This window comes from Erythrolamprus reginae, chromosome 2 (assembly GCF_031021105.1).
Source record: "Erythrolamprus reginae isolate rEryReg1 chromosome 2, rEryReg1.hap1, whole genome shotgun sequence".
Taxonomy (NCBI): Eukaryota; Metazoa; Chordata; class Lepidosauria; order Squamata; family Dipsadidae; genus Erythrolamprus; species Erythrolamprus reginae.
This window is the reverse complement of record NC_091951.1, coordinates 184,546,785-184,570,366: the sequence shown is the minus strand read 5'-3', so window position 1 is coordinate 184,570,366 and position 23,582 is coordinate 184,546,785. Positions and strand designations below refer to the sequence as shown.

General features: G+C 44.7%; 1 protein-coding gene across 1 annotated transcript in view; it reads left to right on the top strand.

Annotated features, from left to right (window-relative positions):
* The first annotated feature begins 6,456 nt into the window (after nt 1-6,456).
* MARCHF9 (membrane associated ring-CH-type finger 9) overlaps nt 6,457-23,582 on the top strand; it is a 78,489-nt gene continuing 61,363 nt past the window's right edge. Inside the window, exon 1 of the mRNA XM_070736035.1 lies at nt 6,457-8,252. Within this exon, the coding sequence (XP_070592136.1) occupies nt 7,860-8,252 (393 nt within the window). The 5' untranslated portion in view covers nt 6,457-7,859. The remainder of the gene's footprint in view (nt 8,253-23,582) is intronic.

Sequence of the window (23,582 nt, the reverse complement as noted above, 5' to 3'; positions counted from 1 at the left end):
TATTTCATAACGTAAATGACTGGGATTTATAACCGGGAGAAATTTCAGGAATTTTTATGAAAAACCTCACCTGAAATAAAGAAAATGGCATTACCTTTTTACTCATCCTCATACATATAATCCACTCCCTAAGATTTACACACTTACGGTACATTAGTAATTAGGATGCAAGTAGTGACATTAGCAGAATGTGAAAGGGTCTAGATGAGTGACGGTGAATCTATGGCACGTGTGCCAAAGGTGGCACACGGAGCTATATCTGAGGGCATGTGAGGAGTTGACCTATGTCAGCTCCAGCATGCATGGTCAGTTGACGCACTGGTCAGCTGATTTTTAGTCTTCTTTTCAACCATTTTTGCTCTCGGGGAAGCCTCCTGAAGCCTGGGAATGGCAAAAAAATGGCTCGATGGGCTAACTGAAAGTTCATTAACAAACTTCCTGTTGGTCTGTTGAGCCGTTTTTCACCATCCTCAGGCTTGAGTCTGGAGGCTTCAGTGAGGCCTGTGTGCATGTGTGTATAGGGAGTGTGGGGGTTGTGCACATGTGTGGAGGGAGGGCATGCGTATGGGCACACACACCTGTGTGCACCCGTTTTGCACATGAATCCAAAAAGGTCTATATTAAGTAAATCTGTTGTGAGATTGTGATATAAGACCTGAGTTGTAATGTTACTTGTCTGTCCAAGAGTCAGAGCTTGTGATGTGACTGCAATTGGGGCGTAGCGGTGTGACACTACAATTCTGCTGAAAGCAACAAGATCTTGTGCATGACACTGGTCACAATACATAATGGTGATATTGCATTTGCATTTCTTTTATCATTGCACAAATGTATCATTTTGACATGGATTTGGTTTGCCTCAAATATTGCTGCCCCCAATTCATTTGAGGATAAATCTATTCATGGCAAATGTGGAAATTCAGTTCTTTCTACAGAATCCATTTCTCTAGCAGTGGAGCATCATCTAGTTAATGCTGAAAATCACATTTAAGTGACCTTCAACACTCAGCGGTGTATCTCTGCTGATATGAGCAGCCATTCAATCTTTACTGACAAAAGGAAACAAAGCAAATCTGATGTTTGACAAAGACCCAGGTCTGATGGCATCCAGTGTAGTAACCTCCTTGCTGCTAAGAAAGTCTTAGTTGCATCCCTAGTACCTAGGAAGGAATTGCTTTAAAATATCATATATGCTATCTTGAATGTAATAAAACAAAGGAGAAGAAAATAATAAATTGAAATCATTACTTTGCTTTGCTGTAGCTTTGCACAACTTAAGGGTACTTGTATTGTGGAGTACCTTATAGCAATAAACAGTGCAGAAGTGGTATTCAACACAAAGTTTTACCTAGGTCTTCCTTTCACCTTTTCTGTCATTTCTTTGCTGCAATTATATAAAAATTCCAGATGCAACTCCGAGTTCAAGAAACCGATCTCGTGTTTTCTCTGCCAAATTAGTTGATTGGATTTTAATGCAAATCGTGCCCTGGGTGACCTTCTGCCTATAGGAAAGAATGTAAATTTCAGAGGCCAAGCAAGGTAGACCAAACAAAAGCCACCAAGAGTTTTCAGTGAGAGACAAAAAAAAAATATTCCAGGAGCAGGGTTTGCCAAAACATAGCAGTTCAATATCAAAAGCGGTCCTCCCCTTCTGAAGGATGTAAAAAGCCCTTCAGTATTATTAATGAAGGACTGTAGAACGCAGCATGGAAAACAGGTAGTCTGCAGAATGCAAAATGGCTGCATTTTGCGTATAAGATGCACCAACATTTCCATCGCTTTTGGGGAGAGAAGGTGCATCTTATACTCCAAAAAAATGATAGTTAAAATGGGGCAAAACTTCACAAACGTCTGCCTTAGTATCAGAAATTTCGGGCTCAATTGTGCTTGCAAGTTGAAGACTACCTGTATTCCATGCTGCGTTCTACAGTCCTTCATTAATACTGAAAGGACCATGCACAGAATGGAGCCATTTTTGCTGTCCCGAAGCCCTTGGTTGTTGGGGAATGGCAAAAATGCCCCAATTTTTGTGAAAAACGGGCTGTTTTTCACCCATTCTTCCCCCAAAATGAGGGTGTTTTTGCCTTCTAATTACCCAATCTAGCATGACTGGAGGAGGAATTCTGGGAGCTGAAGTCCACAAATCTTAAATCTGTCAAATTTGAAGTTTATAAAAAAGTATACCTGGTTGTAAAAAGTATTCTGTTACACTGGTATTTTATTAAATAATATATTACTATACCATTTGGTTCAGAATACTTTTTCCCTTGTTTTCCATCTCTAAAATCTATATAGTATCTATTAAAATACTTTTTAGGTGCGTCTTATACTCAGCTGCATCTTATACTCCAAAAATACGGTATCTTTTTTGCCACAGTTGTTAAGTGAATCCAGAGTACCTGTTGACTTTGCTTGCCAGGTCACAAAGGGAGACCACACGATTCCTAGACACTGCAACTGTCATAAATATGAGTCAGTTGTGAAGCATCTGAATTTTGATCACATGACCACGTAATTGTAACCTGCTTACAATCTTTTTGGACTGCTGCCTTGTGGCAGAAGATACAGAACAATTAAAACTCGAACCACACATTTTCTGAACAGTTTTTTTTTTATCCCAGAGCTATAATTGCAGTTAACAATGTCTTAGGGCAGGGGCAAGCAAAGTTGGCTCTTCTATGATTTTTGGACTTCAATTCCCAGAATTCCTGAGCCAATCATGCTAGCTCAGGAATTCTGGGAGTTGAAGTCCACATGTTATAGAAGAGCCAACTTTGCCTACCCCTGTATTAGGGGTCACCATCAGTGAACTGCTGGACAATATTGCTTGGTCTGTCATGTGGATGTTGGATGATTCAGGTGGGAAATTTTGGTGGGTTGAGCATGTTCTTTCGGATTGTTATGAATCTTGAGATTGGTCTTTGACGTCATATGAATTGCGTTGCATGGATATACTGTGTATATACACACAATGACAATAAAGTATTTATTTATTTAATTAATTAATTAATGGTTTTAAGTGTGAAAAACCCACCATAAGTCACTTTTTTCAGTATTGCTGCAAGTTCGGTCATTAAACGGACTGTTGTAAGTTGAGGACAACCTGTACTCTAAAAGCAATACAAGGACCAGTTCACATGAGTATAGGCTCCAAACTGGTGCACTGCAGGAAGAGGCATAGAATTTAAGGGTTGCTCATCCCTGTTACCCCATGAGAGATGTGGGGACCTGCTCTTGGGAGACATCTCATGCCAGCTCAATTTGGGTAAGGGAAGAGTACTTACTATTTCTCATATGCTGAGATTTAGGCATACATGGCTATTATTAAGCCAATGCAATTGTAAAGAAGGAACTCCAGAAGATCTTAGCTAAATTCCTTATTATCCAAAGGGTGTAGTTGTTCTGACCCAGCCTTAGCAGAAGTAAGAAACAGGGTCCTTGTCACAAAAAAACCCTCTTTATTTACCTCTTGTGAATTAATGGCATTCACCCACCGAAAAGTCCAGGCAATAGTCCTTCAAGGAGTTAATGACAGTAACAGACCCTATCAGTTCCTTGCGATAATTGCAACTCAATGGCTGCAAATTAATTTCTGGCAAACAGTCTTTGTGGCGTGAAACACCATGACCAAAATCTTCAGAAATACGAACTGTTGTCTCCTACGATAACCATTTCCCTTTCCTTCTATTTATTCCCCAGCCAGGGAGGGGCCTTTCGGTGTCCATGTGTGCTTTGCTTCCAGAGTCTACTCCTTGTCCTCCGTTGTTCCCCTCTCCTAACTGCTCTGCACATATGTGCATCTGGAACAGCTGTTCTTTCTCCTCACTCATATCAGCCTCCAACGGCAGCTGCCTCTCCGATGGCTGGGAAATGTTGGAAGGCCCTGACATCTATCAGAGCTTTCTCCAGACTTCTACTGAGTGACTTTGGGACAACCTCTCTCTGGCGATTACTTCACGTGATTGTTATTTTAAGAATACAATGACAGAAAATTGTGTGTGCTTTATAAACTGCTTACAATTTACCAGTGATTTCCCATTGCATTTACTTCGGGTGAAAATTATCCTTATTTTTACATTCTTCCTAACGGTTCCAAGCTTCTGCTATTTTTTAATGACCTCATCTTATGTCATTGCTCCTCCAACTCTATAACCATTGTCCATAGTCAAACTCTCTGGCTTCCTTTCCATCTTTCCTACTTGCGATTCTGTTTAGGGCCTCCTTGTCCCTTTCCTTCAAATCCCTTTGCAGCTTTACCAAAAAGATTTTTAGGTATGGGGTCTCCTGCACGAGCAGACGGTTGGACTACACCCCTTCCAGCTCTATTCTGATTGGTTGGTTGGTTTTATTCATTATAATCCTCATTTCCAGACTCAGATATATTCAATAGTATGTGCTCATATTCGTTTTTTCTGCCTGCAGCCTTTCTTTTGTCAAAATTTTGGTCGTAAGATTCTTCAGGGAAGGGAAATTATTTTTACTCCATTCTTCTCTTGCCTTCTGCTTACGTATTAACATTAATAGCACTTTGGCGCTAGCAATAAAGCAATACTTCGCTTTCTCTTTTGTTCACCCTTCTTGTTACTTAATTGTAGTGTGAAATAAGTTCATCAGCAATCAACCCCCCTTTTCCCCCCTCATCCACCCCCACCTCTGTGCCTTCTGCCAGGTTGGTGACTATGTTAAAAACAACCTCCCCCAAATTTCATTACCAGCCTACTTTATCCAACTGCTCTTTAAACCTCTCTTTTTACCCCAGACTTAGAGATAACCTGCCTCCTTTCAACTTCTATTAAAGTTGTGTTTAGGGGGTTACAGGAGATAAAGTCCAAAACATTGGGAGAGCACCAAATACAATCTATTCCTTCCCTGATCCTTTCTCAGTTTCTTTGCTGAACCTCTTTCCCTGTCCCTGTTTTATCTTGCTTGGGCAGGGATAATTTTTATTATTTAGTAGTTTTAGCTCATGCTACAGCTACTAGGAGCCACAGGTGTGAGCTGAGTGACAGGTGAGGACCAGAGCTGTCCTAAAAGCTGCCCTAAAATGAGCTGCCATAAAAGGACACGACATGCTCTACACCAGAGGTGCAAACCCTCCCTGAACACCCCATCCACCATAATGACATTTCGGTAGCGAAAATGGAGCTGCGCGCGCAGCTCTGGGTGACCGGTGGGCAGGTGCGCATGTTGGAGCGAGATTTGGCTTCCACACCGGTAGAGCAGGTAAGTTGCAACCCCTGCCTGCCGTACACCTCTTATTCTAAATAATGGAAGCTGGCTGGACTTAAATGCTATTTAACTATTTAGAGAAGATTGTTGTCTATCCATCCATCCATGTATCACGGTAACATTTCTACTTAAGAAGGCAAATTAACCATAAACACAAGCTAGGAAAAGAACACTGCTTATCTGCCCATGTTCCTGCCATGTTCTTCAACATAGAAGATTGACGGCAAAAAAAGACCTCATATATACATATATCTTCAGTGTATATATATATATATATGTATACCATTATATATATACACAGACACCTTATACTATTTCCTGTATTTTATCTTAGGATGGATATATGTTTATCCCAGGCGCGTTTAAATTCAGTTACTGTGGATTTACCAACCAGGGCTGCGGTAAGTTTGTTCCAAGCATCTACTAATCTTTCAGTAAAATAATATTTTCTCACGTTGCTTCTGATCTTTCCCCCAACTAACCTCAGATTGTGCCCCCTTGTTCTTGTGTTCACTTTCCTATTGAAAACACTTGCCTTCTGAACCTTATTTAACCCTTTAACATATTTAAATTTTTCGATCATGTCCCCCCTTTCCCTTCTGTCCTCCAGACCAGTGTTTCCCAACCTTGGCAACTTGAAGATATCTGGACATCAACTCCCAGAATTCCCCAGCCAGCATTCACTGGCTGGGGAATTCTGGGAGTTGAAGTCCAAATATCTTCAAGTTGCCAAGGTTGGGAAACACTGCTCCAGACTATACAGACTGAGTCCCTTAAGTCTTTCCTGATAAGTAAGATAACATCCTACCTAACCCAGAACCTCAAACGTGGGAACAATAGCACTCCAAACAAAGTGAGGTCACCAAAATTCTGGGTCAGGACAGGGATGTTTTTCCTAAGGGAGAGACTGCAGAGTGAAGCCAATGGTTTTTGGAGAAAGGGGGGGGGGGCAGCTTCCATGGTCGTTCAGCGAGGGCCACTGTCAAATTATTGCAATGAAATAGAACATGCCTGAGGCAACTGAAAAAAAATTAGGTTCTCCCTCCCCACCCCCTCACCTGCTTTCCCAACCTAGGCGCCTGGAGAAAGGGGGATGTTTCTCAGGGCACTTTTCGCATTTCCCGGGGATTCTTCCCCTCACCCACGTGGTCGAGGTCGGCCGACAGCCGAGTGGCGCAGCGGTTACGCATCAGCCCCCCTTGGTTTTCGTCCGACGCCGGCGCGCCTCCGAGGCCCTCCACGCAAGGCCCCGCATCCACCCGCTCGGCGCTCGCGCTCTCCTCCCGAAATGTTTTATTTAACATGCTGTACCGGAAGGAGAAGCCATCTTCCCTCGCCTCAGCCCTGAGCCGCCGCTGCCGCCGCCGTTGCTACTGCTATTCGGGCTGTCGTGCGCCTCAGCCCCCGGGTCTCGGGGGCGGCGGGAGGAGAGGCGTGGGAGATCGGCTGCCAACCCCGGAGGGCCGGGGGCGCCCTGGGACGGAAGCCTGGTGCCCGCCGGGGCCGGCTACATAAAGAGGGCTCCGCATCTCACGACGCTTGCCGGAGCCTCCCTTCCCCTGGCACACGCGCAGAGCCCCGAGAGGTTGGGAAGCGGCCTTCCTGCCGGCGCAGGGCGGGAGGGCAAACACCGGTTCGAGCGGCGCTCAGGGATGCGGCTCCTCCAGCCCGGCGGCGCGGCTGCAGTACCGGGAGCGCCGCAGACAAAAGAACCGCCTGCGCCTGCTGCCCGAGGGGAGGAGGAAAAGGAGGAGAAGCAGCAGCAGCAGCGAGGGCCCTGTCGCTGGGGCTGCGGGTCCTGAAGCGGAGGAGCCGCCTCCCCGCCACTCTGGCGGACGGCGGTGAAGGGAAGCTGGCGAAGAGGCGCAGCCCGCCGTTGTTGCAGCGCGTCTCCTGAATCCTCCTCCTCCTCCTCTCTCCCCCCACCTCCCTGTCTCCCTCCCTCCCCGGCTCCTCCGCGTAGCCTATTGCAGGCCCCGGCCGCCGGAAAGCTCTCCCTTGGCTCGCCTCGCTTTTCACAATGGCCCCGGGAAATCTGGACGACGCCGGCCTCCCGCCGAGGCTCCTGCGGGGACTTTTGCAGCGCGCCGAATCCTAGCGGAGAGCAAATCCCCCTCCCCATACCGCCCCCCCTTCTGAAAAAAAGGGACAGCGCGGCTTCCGTCCCAGCCTTTGCGATCCTCCCGCAACACCTGGATCTCGCGCCGGGACCACTGCGCGACCCCGATCGCCCCGGACTTGTCGAATTCCGACCGCTCAGTTGAACCCTCGCGCCGCCCGCGCCCCAAAAGCCCTTTTCTCTCCGTCAGAGCAGGCTGCGATCTCCCCCCCCCCCGTTTCCTCCTGCCCTTCATCCCTCTTTGCCCCCCCCCGTCCCTCCCTCCCTGCCCGACACCTGTAAACGCGCGGCTTGCCTTCTCCCCCCTCCTCCGCGATGTGGGCTGCCAGGCTCGCTCCTGCCGTCCCCCCCGTCCTCCACCTGCCGGGCGCTTTTCCGATCCTCGCCGTGCCCCGATGCTAGTAGGCAGGAGGGGCGCAGCTAGACGGCGGCGTCCCGCACACCCCACCTCTCCCATCCCGAAAGGTACACGCTGCTGCCGCCGCCGCCGTCGGAAGACATAAAAAGGTAAATGATGTTCAAGTACCGGATCCGCATGTTTTTCAACGAGCTGAAGCTGCTGGTGTTGATGCGGCGGGGCCGCCCGGAGCCCGAGCCTGGAGCTGTGGGAAGCCGGGGAGCGCTCGGCGGCAGCGGCTGCGGATGGCCGCCTTTCGCCGATTGCTCGGTCCGGCAGGACGATGAAGCGGAGTATTACGGCGGCGGGGGAGGCGCCGACACCCGGCCCCGGAGCCTGGCTTTGGAAGAGAAGGACCCTCGCCTTCAGCCGCCGGGCCACCAGACGGGCCATCAACCCACCGCGGGTGGGGCCGGAGGAGCTTTGGACTCAGTGTCGCTCAGCAGCAGCTTGGATAGTGGGATGAGGACCCCGCAGTGCCGGATCTGCTTCCAGGGACCAGAACAGGTCAGTGGGATGAAAAATGAAAGAATGGTGGGAGGGTGGAGGTTGTCTTGGATTTTTAGGTGTGGCTGAGCCCCAAAGGGGCTCATGCTTGGGTCAAGTTGGAGCCTGATGGCAGGATGCCAGCCCAGATGGATGCTAGGGGAGGATCAGCCAGGAGGATGGGCTGGACCATTGGACAACTTCCTCCCCAATCTTCCCTAGTGCCTGCATCCTGTTGGGGACTCCTTTCAGTCCAGGGTTTCAAATGTCCTGAGGGTAGAAACACAGAGGCCAAGAGAGTGGCAGGAGTGTGTCAAGACATCGATGCAGCAAGAGCCATAAAGTTATCGAGATGTCAATGAAGTTAGTCACTTTTTAAAAAATGCCAAGATAGAACCTAGTGTCACCTAGTGTCAAGGTGGAGACCACATATACATCTCTTGGAACCCAGTTTCCAGGATGCCAAGATATCTGAGATGTGTTTGGGGAGGCGAGCTGAGTGATAGCTTCCGAAACTAGTTTCAGGATTTGTTTTATTTTTGTTTCTGGAGAAGCTCCCATGGTGCCATGGGATTAAACTAATGGCAGTGCATGGAAAAGTGATAACAGCTCTTAATCCCTGGGAAATTAACGTGGCTTCCCTCTGTTCCTGCCAGCTCTCCAATCCCACATGTGGGTTTGCTTGCCATTTATTCCCAAGGAACTCAACAACCTTTTTTTTGGGGGGGGGGAAAGCTGTATTAGATTACCTAATTATGGATATGGGGACAGTCTGGGTATAGACCCAGGTGACTTAAGAGAACCACAGGAGAAGCATGCTATCTCTTAAGATGGCTTTCATTAACATTTCAGGAAGTGGAAGCTGCTCTGAGATTATAAAGACGACCCTGGGTTTACTAAAGGTGTATTGTGCTATTTAAGATGCTTGGAAATGCAACATTCCTGAGCTGCCAGGACTAGAAAGCCATCCACTGGGACCTGAAATCAATGTGATGCTCCCTGTGAATTCTTTTTCCTTGCCTGCTGTAGAGCCTTTTATGTTTGCATATGCTGACAGGATACCTTTAGGATTTCTCCTCCCTTAGCTAACTGCCTGTAAGAGTGCAGAGTGATGGGCTTTATGCACTAAGACAAAGAAGGAGACTTCCTCTTTGAAGAGTGCCTGTGCAGCAACATCGGTTGTAGTGGCTCCCTGTGGGGATGGGAAAGGCTATTCTAAAAAGACTGGGCAGTAATTAGCTGCTGAAAGGAGGCTGGGTGGAGAGTTTGGGGGGTTCCAGTGGGTAAAAAGCAGCAGGAGGCATAAACGCTGAACCTGGCAAAAGGCCTCTGAGTTCTGTGTCAATGGGAAGAAGACCACACCTCCAGGAGTTGTCTGGTTGGCTCAGAGAAATGCCACCTATTGATCCCTGTCGCCACCTCTTGCAGCAAAGCTGTGTTTCCCTGCAAGAAGCAGGCTATTCCAAGCATGCCAGTGATGGTCACCTACGGCTTAAAGCTCCGAAATGACCAGAAAAGACAACCATTTGCAAAAAAAAAAAAAAAGACACTGGGTGCCTCCAGCTTCCTTGCCTCAGAGATACTCGTGGGAGAGACAATGGGAAGATCATTCAAAAGTATCTTAAGTGTCCCACTCTAGAGAAGTGAGGATCTATGAAATCGATACCAATTGTAGAGAGGATAAACTGAAGATGGGCATTGCTTACCTTTACAATATATAGGTTGGGCTGCTTCAGCTTTCCCTTATGGGGGACTCATTTAAAAATAGATGGTGGAGTAGATATTAACAGTGTACAGTACATTGGAATTCATAATTAATCATTTTATTAGAGTTCAGGTAGCCACAATTGTGAATACCAGCTAATTCTCCATCTGTATGGTCCTGGACAAAAAATGTTCTAGTGAGAATTCCTTGTTACTGTTCCCATTTGGCATAGGGAGAGCATTGGTCCGTGGAGTTTGCATTTTTGGGAAAAGGGGAAAGGGCAAGGAAAATGGTTTTATGTCCTTTATTTAATACAGTATGTCCCAGCCTGATTCCCTCGGGATGCATTGGACTTCAGCAGTTCCCCTAATTCTCAGACAGTGTGGGTTTAAAGTCACATGGGTTGGGCACTATGAAAGTTGAAACCCAACACAACAAAAGGTTATTAGACTGGTGAAAGTTGCCATACAGCAAGATCACCATATGAGTCGGAAGGACATCATTTAGGTGAAGCAGCTCTGAGAAATGCAAAAGCAGTAGTAACCATGCAGATTATACCCAGTTAATTAATTTACAATTTTTTTTAAAAAAAAACAACCCTATATACCCAGTTAAAAAGTTGGACCGTACCTGCACTGTGGGTCCCCCCCCCCCACTTTGATTGGTTAATCTGAAGTCATTTTAAAGGCTAGTCTTACTGAGCATTGCCTATTCTACTATTTGCTCTTCAGGTTCTTCAGCAAGCAAGAGTTGTCCATCTGGTCATTTTAACTAGGGAGGCCAGGAATTGGTTCCTCCCTCCTGCAGAACATGTGCTTTACTACTGAGAAAAGGGCCCTCTCAGAAAGGTCAGCCCAAGTGTTAAAAGAGTTGGGTGTGCCAGGGGAGAAAGTGCTGAAGTCAAGCAGGGGACCATTTGATGATCCGTTCTGCAAGGTGGCAGTTCAACCAGTCTGGTGGTGTGTGTTTTTAGCTGGGATGCTGGGTGTCAGTCAGGCATGCAAGAAAAAAGCTCTTTTCAGAGCATGCCTGTGTGTGCATGCTTGCATTACGCCAGGATTCAGTCTGAGGAAGGGAAGCTATTGTGTGGAAGGAGGCAGCATTGATTGGAAGGCTGCTTGCATCCTTTCGCGTATCGAATGAATGGAAAGCTATGAAAGCTCTATGAAAAAGCCAGGCGACTGAGCTGGCACGATTGTAGGGTGTGGCTGATTTTTGTGTGTGTGTGTGTTTCTTTGACTGACTGCACATGTCGGTGTGAAACCCCCCCACCCCCACCCCACTCTGATTTCCTTTTCACAAATTGGAGAGAGGGAAATAAAAGAATGTGTCCATGCATTTTTGTGTGCCTGTGGCTCAGATAAAAAGCTTTTGATGAGCCCGGGAAAACCAGGACCTTGTTTTGATGTGTTTCGAAGAATGTGGGTAAAACTGGTTTCGCACAGTGAGGCGTGCGTGTTCCTTGGTGTCTCCCTTCCTGAGTCTTTGAGCATTTTCACATCTGTCTTCGGGCTCACCTGGATGCACACCATGTTTATATAAGGTGCACAAGGTTGCAAGCGCAGGATATACAAATATTGTAAGGGTGTTTCCTCCACTTGGTGTGTTGTGTGTTGCCTCAAATGAGGAAGCTTCTCATTTGTAAGTAGTCACATATTTTCCCGAGACCCAACCTGGAGTCAAGAGGAGAAGCATATGAATCTTTTGCATTCTGATGAGTATATGTGTATATTGTACCATGTGCGTGGTCTTATTTCCATGTGGCCATTCATATGAACGTAAACTTAATCTCTTGCAAGCTGGAGCTTTCCAGATGTACTAACTGTAACTCCCATCACATACACAGCAGGACAAAGTTTGTGATGCCTAGAAAACAGGGAGTGCCTAGGACCGTGATGGCGAACCTATAGCATGGGTACCACAGGTGGTACATGGAGCCATATCTACCAGCGCATGAACCTCAGCTCAGCTCCAGCACGCATGTGCACTGCCCAATTGATTTTCGGCTCACACGGAGGCTTTGGGAGGGCATTTTTGGCTTCAGGAGGGCTTCCGGGGAGATGGGGGAGAGTGTTTTTGCCCTCCCCAGGCTCCAGGGAAGCCTATACAGCCTGGGGAGGGTGAAAAACAGGCCTACCAGGTCCACCAGAAGTTGGGAAATGGGCTGTTTCTGGCCTCCAGAGGGTCACCCAGGGGGCAGGGGAGGCAAGTTTTGCTCTCAACAGGCATTGAATTATGGGTGTGGGCACTCATGCAGGCACGATAGTGTACGCACGCACTTTCAGCACCCAAGGGGAAAAAAGTTCGCCATCACTGGCCTAGGAGATAGGGAGTGTCGCACTTCAACACAAGTGGATGCTCCCACATTGGAGGATCCTGGGAGTTGAAGTCCAAATATCTTCAAGTTGCCAAGGTTGGGAAACACTGCTATAACTCATAGTCTGCTTTAATAAACTCTTAATTTGAATCAGAATTAGCTCCAGACTTTTAAAAAAAAATTCCACCAAGCTTCAACTGTGCAGCATACAAAATAACGAGACCTGGCAAGCGTATTAGATGCTAAAAGATAATAGGCATGGAGTGGCACTTCTGTCTCCCCCTACCACTACCAAAAATGCTTGTTAATAAAGAGTTAGAGTCCCAGCTGAAGTGGCTTCACATGGGGAAAGAAGAGCATCCTTGTGTAGCTTCCTTTGATTCCAAGAAGGCTTGGCCAGAGCACCTCCCTGAGGGGTTATGCTGCATAGATCAAATCAATTCAGTTCCTTTTACACACACACACACACACACACACACACACACACACACACACACCTGTTTACATGGCCTAAGTGCCTTGACTCTTGAAAACACTCCTGGATTCAATTGTGCTTCTGTCGTACATGTATTTGGAGCACATAAAATGACTTCTGGTGCCTTGCAATATCTGTCTTGATTCCCTTATGATATTGTTCCCAAATATGAAATAGTGCGGGCAACAAATATTACATTCACCTGTTTATAAAACGCATACATTCATCTTGCCTGTACATGCACCTGGACAGGGAACCACGATTAGCTACAAGCTCTCTCTGCGTTGGCGCGCGTCCAATGGCAGACCTGAGTTTGCTTCTGCATAATATATGAAGTATCCCTCTGCTTAGCAGAAAAAGATAAATTAAAGCTTGAAAGTCCTGCTAGGAGCAATAGCGATGCCTGCCATTGATTCAGGAGAGTTGCCTAAAATTTTTTTGGCTTCATGGGAGGTGATCTGAAAGTAGAAAATATTCCTGGAATTATTAAAAAGTCATGTGGAAGTTGAGAACCGCTTCGAAAAACAAAAACAAAAAACACAGTTTAAAGTTCTTGGGGCATTTTTATTATTATCATTATCTAGCATTTGGAACAGTTAAGGGAAGAAACTATTGTAGTTCAGCTCGTGCCAATTTCAGCCCCTGGCATGTCTAATTAAAAGGATCAAGCAGCAGATGATGGTAAAAGCTGCCTTCCAGCTGAGATCCTGGAAAAGTTCATTCCGTCAACGGGAGCAATACTGGATTAAGCAGTGATGATAGCAGCTGTTTCTGCCAGAAAACCCCTGCCACACCCACTTCAAGCCACAAAACCTATTGTCCCTCTCTGCTACCCTGATATGAATGACTCCCAATCTTTTTTGTTTTCTAATATACTTTATTAATTCATTAAGAATGGGGAAGGGGAATGAGAATACAAAAAGAATAAGAGGGGTGCAAAACAAGAAACCTTTTTACATAATAACATATATAAATTGTTGTATGTATATTCATTTCAAGCATTTATCTATAGATATTTACATTGTATTCAATATTCGTAATTACATAATCTCATATCTATGAAATATGTTAATTTAAGGATAAAGTAGTGCTTTGATATATATGTTAAGAGATAGATGATATAGTAGAAGTTTTAGGTGGGGTAAGGGAGGGGAGGTAGTACCTGCGAGATAGCAGGCGTATATATTTTGACAACTTAGTTTTGGTTATATTTATTAAGTTTGTGTATTAAAGATACTTGTGAGTTATGTTGTTAGTAGGTTGTCGATAGATATCAGTTGGATTAAACTCAGAGTGTGTGTTTTGATTTTAGTCGGTATTTTTGTTGTATATATATTTCTTTTGGTGTAAGATAAGGAGTTTTCGTTGGTTTCTGTTTTATTGTTTCTAAGATTAGATAGCCATCTGTACCATTTCTCCCAATCTTTTCATTTTCATAATTTTTTATCTAAATATAAGTTAGCGATAACAGAAATGCTGGATGTCTGCTCTTCTGTCCTCTGCCAGAGGCGGAAACTCTAATCCATGTTTGGTAAATTTGTGGTAAACCTGATTCAATCCAGAGGTTCACTCATACCTGAGGGAATGTACTGCAAAAGGTGCTAGGCTTACCCAAAGTTAGAGGTAGGGGGCTATGCATGTTCCAAAATTATTATTATTACTATTATTATTATTATTATTATTATTATTATTATTATTATTATTATTATTATTAATTAGATTTGTATGCCGCCCCTCTCCGTAGACTCGGGGTGGCGCACAACAGTGATAAAAACAATACATAATGACAAATCTAATCATTAGAATCTAAATACCCAAAGATCTGACAGGTCTGGGGTTTTTTTTTCTTCAAATGCTTGATTCTTTTTTCCCCTGAAGAAAATACTCCCATTTCATCAGTTTAACAACAACAACTGTTTCTACTATTACAGTGCTGAGCCAGATTAGTCATTTCTAAATCTAATTATGTTTTTGTCAAGTGATTAGTTTTCTTAAATATGTGAGATCAACACAAATGTCATCCTTCAGAAACTTTTCCAATGCAAATTGGATGCTTTCTGGTCTAAACTGCCTCATGCAAACTAACCTACTGTAGTCACCATAGGAAAAACTTACAATTTGAAAATCTTCACAAAACCCACCCCACAATTACAAATGGGTGGAATCCCCCCCTCCCGCATTCTACTTTTCATTGTTAGTCTGCTTTCAGTATTGCCACTCAGTGCTGCCATGCATATAAACATGTGAGTGTTCTGAATTATGGCTGTAGATTAAAAATACAAATTTGGGGTCCTGGTAATGAATTATAGGAATACAGAATCTTACCGCATTATTTATTTGTGCTGTTCTGTGCCTCTACAAAAAGTAATTCATACACGATGGGAAAAGCTGCTTACCTTTTTACATGCTTATTAGATGGCTCTTGGAAAACAGGACATAAATTTATACATTTATGGGACTGAAATCCAATTATTTTTATTCTAGTGCTTTAACTGGGTCCTGCTGAGGCCACAAGGAGCAGATCCTTTACCCAAATGTGTAATCACCAACCAATATCCCCAAGGAAACATTGTTTCCAGGTCAGAAACTCAAGTACACATCTTTGATTTGGCCATCATTAGATGACCTTAAGCCAGTGGCTATGAGTCAGCTGAGTGCATCTTTAGTTGGTTCAAGAGCTGCATCCCCTTTACATTGCACACACTGTGGGATACACTCTGAAAAATACCCATTTTCATTGTTTTAAGGGTAATGGGGTGTCCTAACTAAGCTTGTAAAGAGCATATTGCTTTTTAATGTGCACCCCAGCACCCATTTAAATTAAAGAAAAGACAAATGTTCTTGGTTTGACTCATTTTGGAGAGCTTGGAGGTGGCTGAAGAGATGCTAGTAGGTTACAACTGGCCAAATGTATAATAACCAGCCAATACCTCCAGGGAAACATTGTTCCCTGGTCAGAAAACTCATGTGCAAATCTTGACTTGGCCATCAAGCTCATTAGAAGACCATAAGCCAGTGGCTATTTTTTAGTCAGGTGAGTGGATCTTCAGTCAGCTCAAGAGCTTGGACACTGTGGGACACAATATGAAAATATCAATTTTCAGGGGGACACAGTTGCTCTCAGCTTCTGTGAAGCTTATGAAGTCTTTGACTTAAGAACAGTTTGTTTAATGACCGTTTGAAGTCACAACAGCACTTTAAAAAGTGATTTATGACCATTTTTCATGCTTATGACCATTGCAGCACCCCCATGGTCACGAGGTGCTTGATCACCGACTCACATTTATGACGGTTTGAAGTGTCCTGGAGTCAGGTCATCCCCTTTTGTGACTTTCTGCCATGCGAAGTCAGTGGGGAAACCAGATTCACTTAGCAACCATGTTACTAGTTGAACAGCTTCATTTGGTGATTCATTTAACAAACGTAGCAAGAAAAGTGATAATGTGGGACACAACTCACTTAATAAATTTCTCACTTAACGTAAATTTTGGGCTCAATTGTGGTCATAAGTTGAGGACCACCTGTATTGCCTTTTAGTGTGTACACCCCAATGCCCACTAAAATATTTATAGAAAGACATTTTTGGCTTTGCTTTGATTGGATTGGATTGGATTTGTATGCCGTCCCTCTCCGTAGACTCGGGGCGGCTAACAACAGTAGTAAAACAGCATATGACAATCCAATATTAAAACAATTAAAAACCCTTATTGTAAAACCAAACATACATACAGACAGACATATCATGCATAAAATTGTAAAGGCCTAGGGGGAAAGAGTGTCTCAGTTCCCCCATGCCTGGTGGCAGAGGTGGGTTTTAAGTAGCTTACGAAAGGCAAGGAGGGTGGGAGCAATTCTAATCTCTGGGGGGAGTTGGTTACAGAGGGCTGGGGCTGCCACAGAGAAGGCTCTTCCCCTGGGTCCCGCCAAGCAACACTGTTTAGTTGACGGGACCCAGAGAAGGCCCACTCTGTTGGACCTAACTGGTCGCTGGGATTCGTGCAGCAGAAGGCGGTCCTTTTACTCCCTTTGAAGAGCAATGGATCTGCTGAAGGGATGTTGGTAGGTTATACATGCAGATTACAGTCTTTGATCCTTAGCTTAATATACACTGCTGGAAAAAATAAAGGGAACCCTTAAACAACACAATATAACTCCAAGTAAATCAAACTTCTATGAAATCAAACTCTCCACTTAGGAAGCGACACTGATTGACAATCAATTTCACACGCTGTTGTGCACATTCAACATTTGTACAGAACAAAGTATTCAATGAGAATATTTCATTCATTCAGATCTAGGATTTTTTTGAGCAGTATATTTTAGTTTGTTACTGAGGTGGAAAGGGTAGGAGCAGATCTGTATACACCAGGCTGACCTCCTTATTTATTTATTGCTTATTTAAAATGTTTTTATCTCTTTTTTGGCCACGAGCCTCCCTCACCCCAACATTAGTACATGATTAACAGAGATGACTATAAAACAGCAACTTGAAGGAAAGTACAATAGCCAACAGAATGAGATAAAACCAGCCAAATTTCAAATAATAAAAACAACAGCACAGAATGTTAATCCATAAGTCATGATTTGCGAACCACAATAGTTAGAATTGTACAATAATACCAAGCCAAAAATCAAACAAACCCCATTATGACTTAGGGCAACGTGTGAAGCCCATCTGTGTGAGTCAAACATTCAGGCATGTTCAGAAGCATAAAAGCAGCAAAGGATGATCAACAGAGCTTTCCTAAGGAGGGAGATTTGTAATCTAGGATGGCACTACTGAACCGGATTTCTGGAAGTCCATTCGCAAGAAGGTTAATGGGATTACAGGTGTAAACCATCTGAAATCACGTAACAGGAATCAATCAACTTTGCCCAACCTGGTGCCTTCCTAATGTGTGGTAACCAAGCAAGAGGACTATCCAGTTTTGCTTCTTGACTCATCAGATCTACATACCCTGTTTTTCCCAAAATAAGACATCCCCTGATAATAAGCCCAATCAGCCTTTTGAGTGCATGGAAATAAGGTCAAGGGCTTATTTCAGGGTTCAAACACATATAAGAAAAGGTCTTATTTCTGGGGAAACTTGGCCCAACAGCAACTCTAGCTGAGCAAGACAGCAAGATTTCCCATTAAAGGACACCTTGGGTAGTTTCCTATGTCATGTAAACAGGCCAAATGTCTCCGTAGAATGAAAGCTGGGAGAAAAAGCTCCTTCGTCTTCTTGGTTTTCAGAAATACATTTTCAGGACTTAGCAGAGCCATCCCTTTTGGGTAGGTTGTGATGGTGACAGAGAGGATCAACATTTCTAAGTGGCACCAAACGACTGAGGTTTGCCGTCAACAGATATGCCTAGTAGCATTGTCTGGATGGCGAATTGTAGGAGCTACAGTCCCTTACCCTTTGAATTGGGAAAAGACTGATCTACTTGATGGCTTGATTTATAAAATGTCTACCCTACTTTTTCATTGCTAAAATCAAACTCAAAGCCCATCTTGTGGTAATTAGAAAATGCAATCAACTTCCCTAAGATGCAGCAATGAGGTCAATTAACTTAGATGATCTTTTTGTTTGGCTTGGTAGGGATGAGGCACATTCCATACGCGTACATTGCACCATGATTAATGACCCCGTAATTAAACTTACCTTGCTTATGCGGGAGGTTTGCATATATTCCAGCTTGCAAAGGGCAGCCCTCTCTTGCAGAGTTGGATTCAAATCCGATGTAAGAATAAGGACCATTACAGCTTTATGGCACTTCATTTAGTGATGTTCAACATTATAACGGCACTGGGAAAAAAGTGACTCATGACCGATTTCGCAATTATGACCATTCATGGCATGCTCACATTTACATACATGATCATGATCCAAGTACTCAGCAGCCAGCTTGCATTGGCAATGGTCTCCCATGGTCACATGGCCACCATTTGCAACCTTCCCAGCTGGCGTCTGACTAGCAAAGTCAATGGGAAAGTCAGCAGGGTTGATTGCAAATTTTAATGAATATGGTGATTCATTTAATGACTGTGGCAAAAAAAGGTTGTAAAACTGGGTGGGGTCACATGATGTAAAACGTAGTGGTCTCACTTATAGTTGTAAGTCAAGGACTGCCTATAGAAGGGATTGTAGAGCAGCTTAGGGTTGCCTTTCAACCGTCAGCACCTGGACAGCTCCTACACAGAGTCCACTCTTGTATGCAGTTTTGATTTAAATCAGTTTGCCAATCGTGGCAACTTCTTCTCTTCTAGTTGAAGAGAACTACAGTCTGACCTAAACTTAGTATAGTGGTACCTCTACCTAAGAACGCCTCTACTTACAAACTTTTCTAGATAAGAACCGGGTGTTCAAGATTTTTTTGCCTCTTCTCAAGATCCATTTTCTACTTACAAACCTGAGCCTCCGAAACTGTAACCGGAAAAGGCAGGGAGAAGGCTCAGTGAAGCCTCTCTAGGAATCTCCTGGGAGGAAACAGTGCCGGAAAAGGCAGAGAGAAGCCTCCATGGGGCCTCTCTAGGAATCTCCTGGGAGGAAACAGGGCTTCCACCTTCCCTGTGGTTTCCCTAATCGCACACATTATTTGCTTTTACATTGATTCCTATGGGAAAAATTGCTTCTTCTTACAAACTTTTCTATTTAAAAACCTGGTCACGGAATGAATTAAGTTTGTAAGTAGAGGTACCACTGTACATAGGTTTCCTTCCAGATTTGTGGTCTTCCGATCCCAACATTCCCCAATCAGCAGGGCCATTGCTGAGACTTCTGTGAATTGAAGCTCATGCATCTGAAAGTTACCAAGGTTGGGAAACATTGATTTAGATTATACCTTCTAAATTGGCATCTGCAGATGTAAATTAGTATAAATGGGGGTCTGCATGTAAATTTGTATCCTATTTCATCTTCTTCAATGTTGCACCTTTTAGTTTTCAGACAGAGGCATCATATCTTTGTATACTAGAAACAGTGAAATAAAGCCTTCGGCCATCTGCACCTTTGGAAAAACCCTAGCTGGTTGCTATTGTATGGAATAGTGCATGGCTGACCTGGCTCTGATTTAGGAAAGCAATTCTTTAATTTTTAACTAAGGGGTTGTAAGCCTTTGTCCAATCTGCTCTGGACATTCCCCTAGTCCCCATGGCTGACCAAAAGCAGATCCCCAAAGAGGTCTTTTTTAAAAGACTGTTTGTTAACAATAAGCCATGGGTCTTGCACATGAAGCAGATGGATCACAGCTGATTTCCCTCTCCATAAAAGTCCTTGGGAGGAGTGAGTGGGAGTGTCTCCACTGGGACTAAACATATGGCACAATTTTTTAATGAATTTCAGGAGAAACTGATCTTGGGGTTCCCTGTTAGATTAGCTAGTTAACCTTTTCTCAGAATGATTTCAATACATTCACCTGAAGCATTTGAAATGGAAATGACTAGTAAAGGTAATAGTGCTCACAGCCAGGTAGTGAAACTCAGTTTATTGGATACATAAATGTGAGATTGTGTTATTATTATTATTATTATTATTATTATTATTATTATTATTATTATTATTTAAGAACATATAAAAATAAGTTTCATGTGTTTTCCCTCCACCTAATGGATGAATCTTCATTCCTGCTTCTGAATGGTGGTTGTCATTGTGACAGGTAAATCCTTGACTTATGACCAAAAGTTAGCCCCAGATTTCTGTTGCCAAGTGAGAGACATTTGTTAACTGAGTTTTGACAACCTGGCTTGCCACAGTTGCTAAATGAATCCCTGCAGTTTGTTCTGTTAATAACCCTGTTGTTAAGTGAATCTGGCTTCCCCATTGATTTTGCATGTTGCAAAAGGTTATCTTATTTATTTATTTATTTATTTATTTATTTATTACTTGGATTTGTATGCCGCCCCTCTCCGAAGACTCGGGGCGGCTCACAACATGTAGAAACAAATCATAAGTAATCAAACAATTTAAAATTTTAAAGATTTAAAAAACCCCATTTACTAACAGACACACACACAAGCATACCATATATAAATTAAACGTGCCCAGGGGGAGATGTTTCAATTCCCCCATGCCTGACGGCAAAGGTGGGTTTTAAGAAGTTTACGGAAGGCAGGAAGAGTAGGGGCAGTTCTAATCTCCGGGGGGAGTTGGTTCCAGAGGGCCGGTGCCGCCACAGAGAAGGCTCTTCCCCTGGGGCCCGCCAACCGACATTGCTTAGTTGACGGGACCCGGAGAAGGCCCACTCTGTGGGACCTAATTGGTCGCTGGGATTCGTGCGGCAGGAGGCGGTCTCGGAGATATTCTGGTCCAGTGCCATGAAGGGCTTTAAAGGTCATAACCAACACTTTGAATTGTGACCGGAAACTGATCGGCAGCCAATGCAGACTGCGGAGTGATGGAGAAACATGGGCATACCTAGGTAAGCCCATGACTGCTCTCGCAGCTGCATTTTGCACGATCTGAAGTTTCCGAACACTTTTCAAAGGTAGCCCCATGTAGAGAGCATTACAGTAGTCGAACCTCGAGGTGATGAGGGCATGAGTGACTGTGAGCAATGAGTCCCGGTCCAGATAGGGCCGTAACTGGTGCACCAGGCGAACCTGGGCAAACGCCCCCCTCGCCACAGCTGAGAGATGTTGTTCTAATGTGAGCTGTGGATCGAGGAGGACGCCCAAGTTGCAGACCCTCTCTGAGGGGGTCAATAATTCCCCCCCCAGGGTAATGGACGGACAGATGGAGTTGTCCTTGGGAGGCAAAACCCACAGCCACTCCGTCTTATCCGGGTTGAGCTTGAGTCTGTTGACACCCATCCAGGCCCCAACAGCCTCCAGGCACCGGCACATCACTTCCACCGCTTCGTTGACTGGGCATGGGGTGGAGATGTAAAGCTGGGTATCATCCGCATATTGATGATACCTCACCCCATGTCCTTGGATGATCTCGCCCAGCGGTTTCATGTAGATGTTAAATAGCAGGGGGGAGAGCACCGACCCCTGAAGCACCCCACAAGGGAGAGACCTAGGAGTCGACCTCTGACCCCCCACTAACACCGACTGCGACCGGCCAGAGAGGTAGGAGGAGAACCACTGAAGAACAGTGCCTCCCACTCCCAACCCCTCCAGCCGGTGCAGAAGGATACCATGGTCGATGGTATCGAAAGCCGCTGAGAGGTCAAGGAGCACCAGGACAGAGGATAAACCCCTGTCCCGGGCCCGCCAGAGATCATCCATCAACGCGACCAAAGCAGTTTCCGTGCTGTAACCGGGCCTGAAACCCGACTGCTGGGGACCTAGATAATCGGCTTCTTCCAAGGACCGCTGGAGTTGGAGTGCCACCACCTTCTCAACAACCTTCCCCATAAAGGGAAGGTTGGAGACTGGACGGTAGTTATTAAGCACAGCTGGGTCCAGGGAGGGCTTCTTGAGGAGGGGGGGCACAAGCGCTTCTTTATAGAGTGATGGAAAAACTCCCCTCCCCAAGGAAGCGTTGGTAATCTCCTGGGCCCAGCTCCGTGTCACCTCCCTGCTGGCCGAAACCAACCAGGAGGGACACGGATCCAGTAAACAGGTGGCGGAACTCACAGCTCCAATGGCCTTGTCCACTTCATCAGGTGTCACCAGATCAAACTCTTCCCAGACAGGTGGACAAGTACGTGCCCCAGTCACCTCGACTGACTCGTTGTCAGTCGACTCTGTTTTACAATTGGAGTCGAGGTCGGCCCGAATCCGAGCGACTTTATCAGCGAAAAACGTGTAACACGAAAAACGTGTAACACGAAAAACGTGTTATCACATCACCCTGGAACATTGCAATCACCATAAATATAAACCAGTGTCTAGCAGCTGAATTTTGATCATGTGACCACTTAGCAACAATCGTAAGTGTGAGAAATGGTCATAAAGTCACTTTTTCAGTATCATTGTAACTTCGAACATTTGCTAAATGAACTGTTGTAAGTCCGTGATTATCTGTATTCTAGCATGTGATGGCCTAGTTCCAACAAGATACCTCCTTTGCCACCTCTGGACCCTGTGATTTGCCCTCTCCTGTTTCAGGTGGCATAGCCATGTGCCCAGTGAGAGGTCTTGAGCAAATTTGCTGTTAGCACCAGAGGCTTCCAAGGGAAAGGACTCTAGCGAAGAAATGAGTCATTTGGAGAGGCAGGGTGCACACTGAAATGTCACTTTAATTGTAGGGCTGACTTATCCTACTGGCTCCTGGCAATGGTTGATACATTTCCCAACTGATGCAGAGATGTCCTTGTTGAAGCTTTGGTTAACCGATTGATAAGAAGGACTTAAAATCAGTCGAGATTTATATGCTTTTTGCCAGGATTCCACCTGATGCATAATGCGTCATATCCACTTTTCTAGCATTATGGGTTGTCTAATGACAGATCAGTGGAGCTAAACTGGCTGATAAGTGGCTCATTAGATGATACAGGTTCCTTGACTAACTCACAGGAGGAGTGGTTCCCTTGTAGTCCTTTCGGACAGGCCTTTCTGAAAAACTCAGATCCAAATGTCTCTACTGCAACATACTGAATCAACTCCTTTTTCCACATTGAAGATAATATAACCTTTATTGTCACTTTTTTCTGTGAACATACTGGCACACGTTAAAAAATAAAATTCTCTCAAAGAAATATGTATATGTACCAGTATATTGTATATATATGATACTATGTACAGTGTTCCCTCGATTTTCGCAGGGGATGCGTTCCGAGACCGCCCGCGAAAGTCGAATTTCCGCAAAGTAGAGGTGCGGAAGTAAATACACTATTTTTGGCTCTGAACAGTATCCCAAGTCTTCCCTTAACACTTTAAACTCCTAAATTTACAATTTCCCATTCCCTTAGCAACTATTTAGA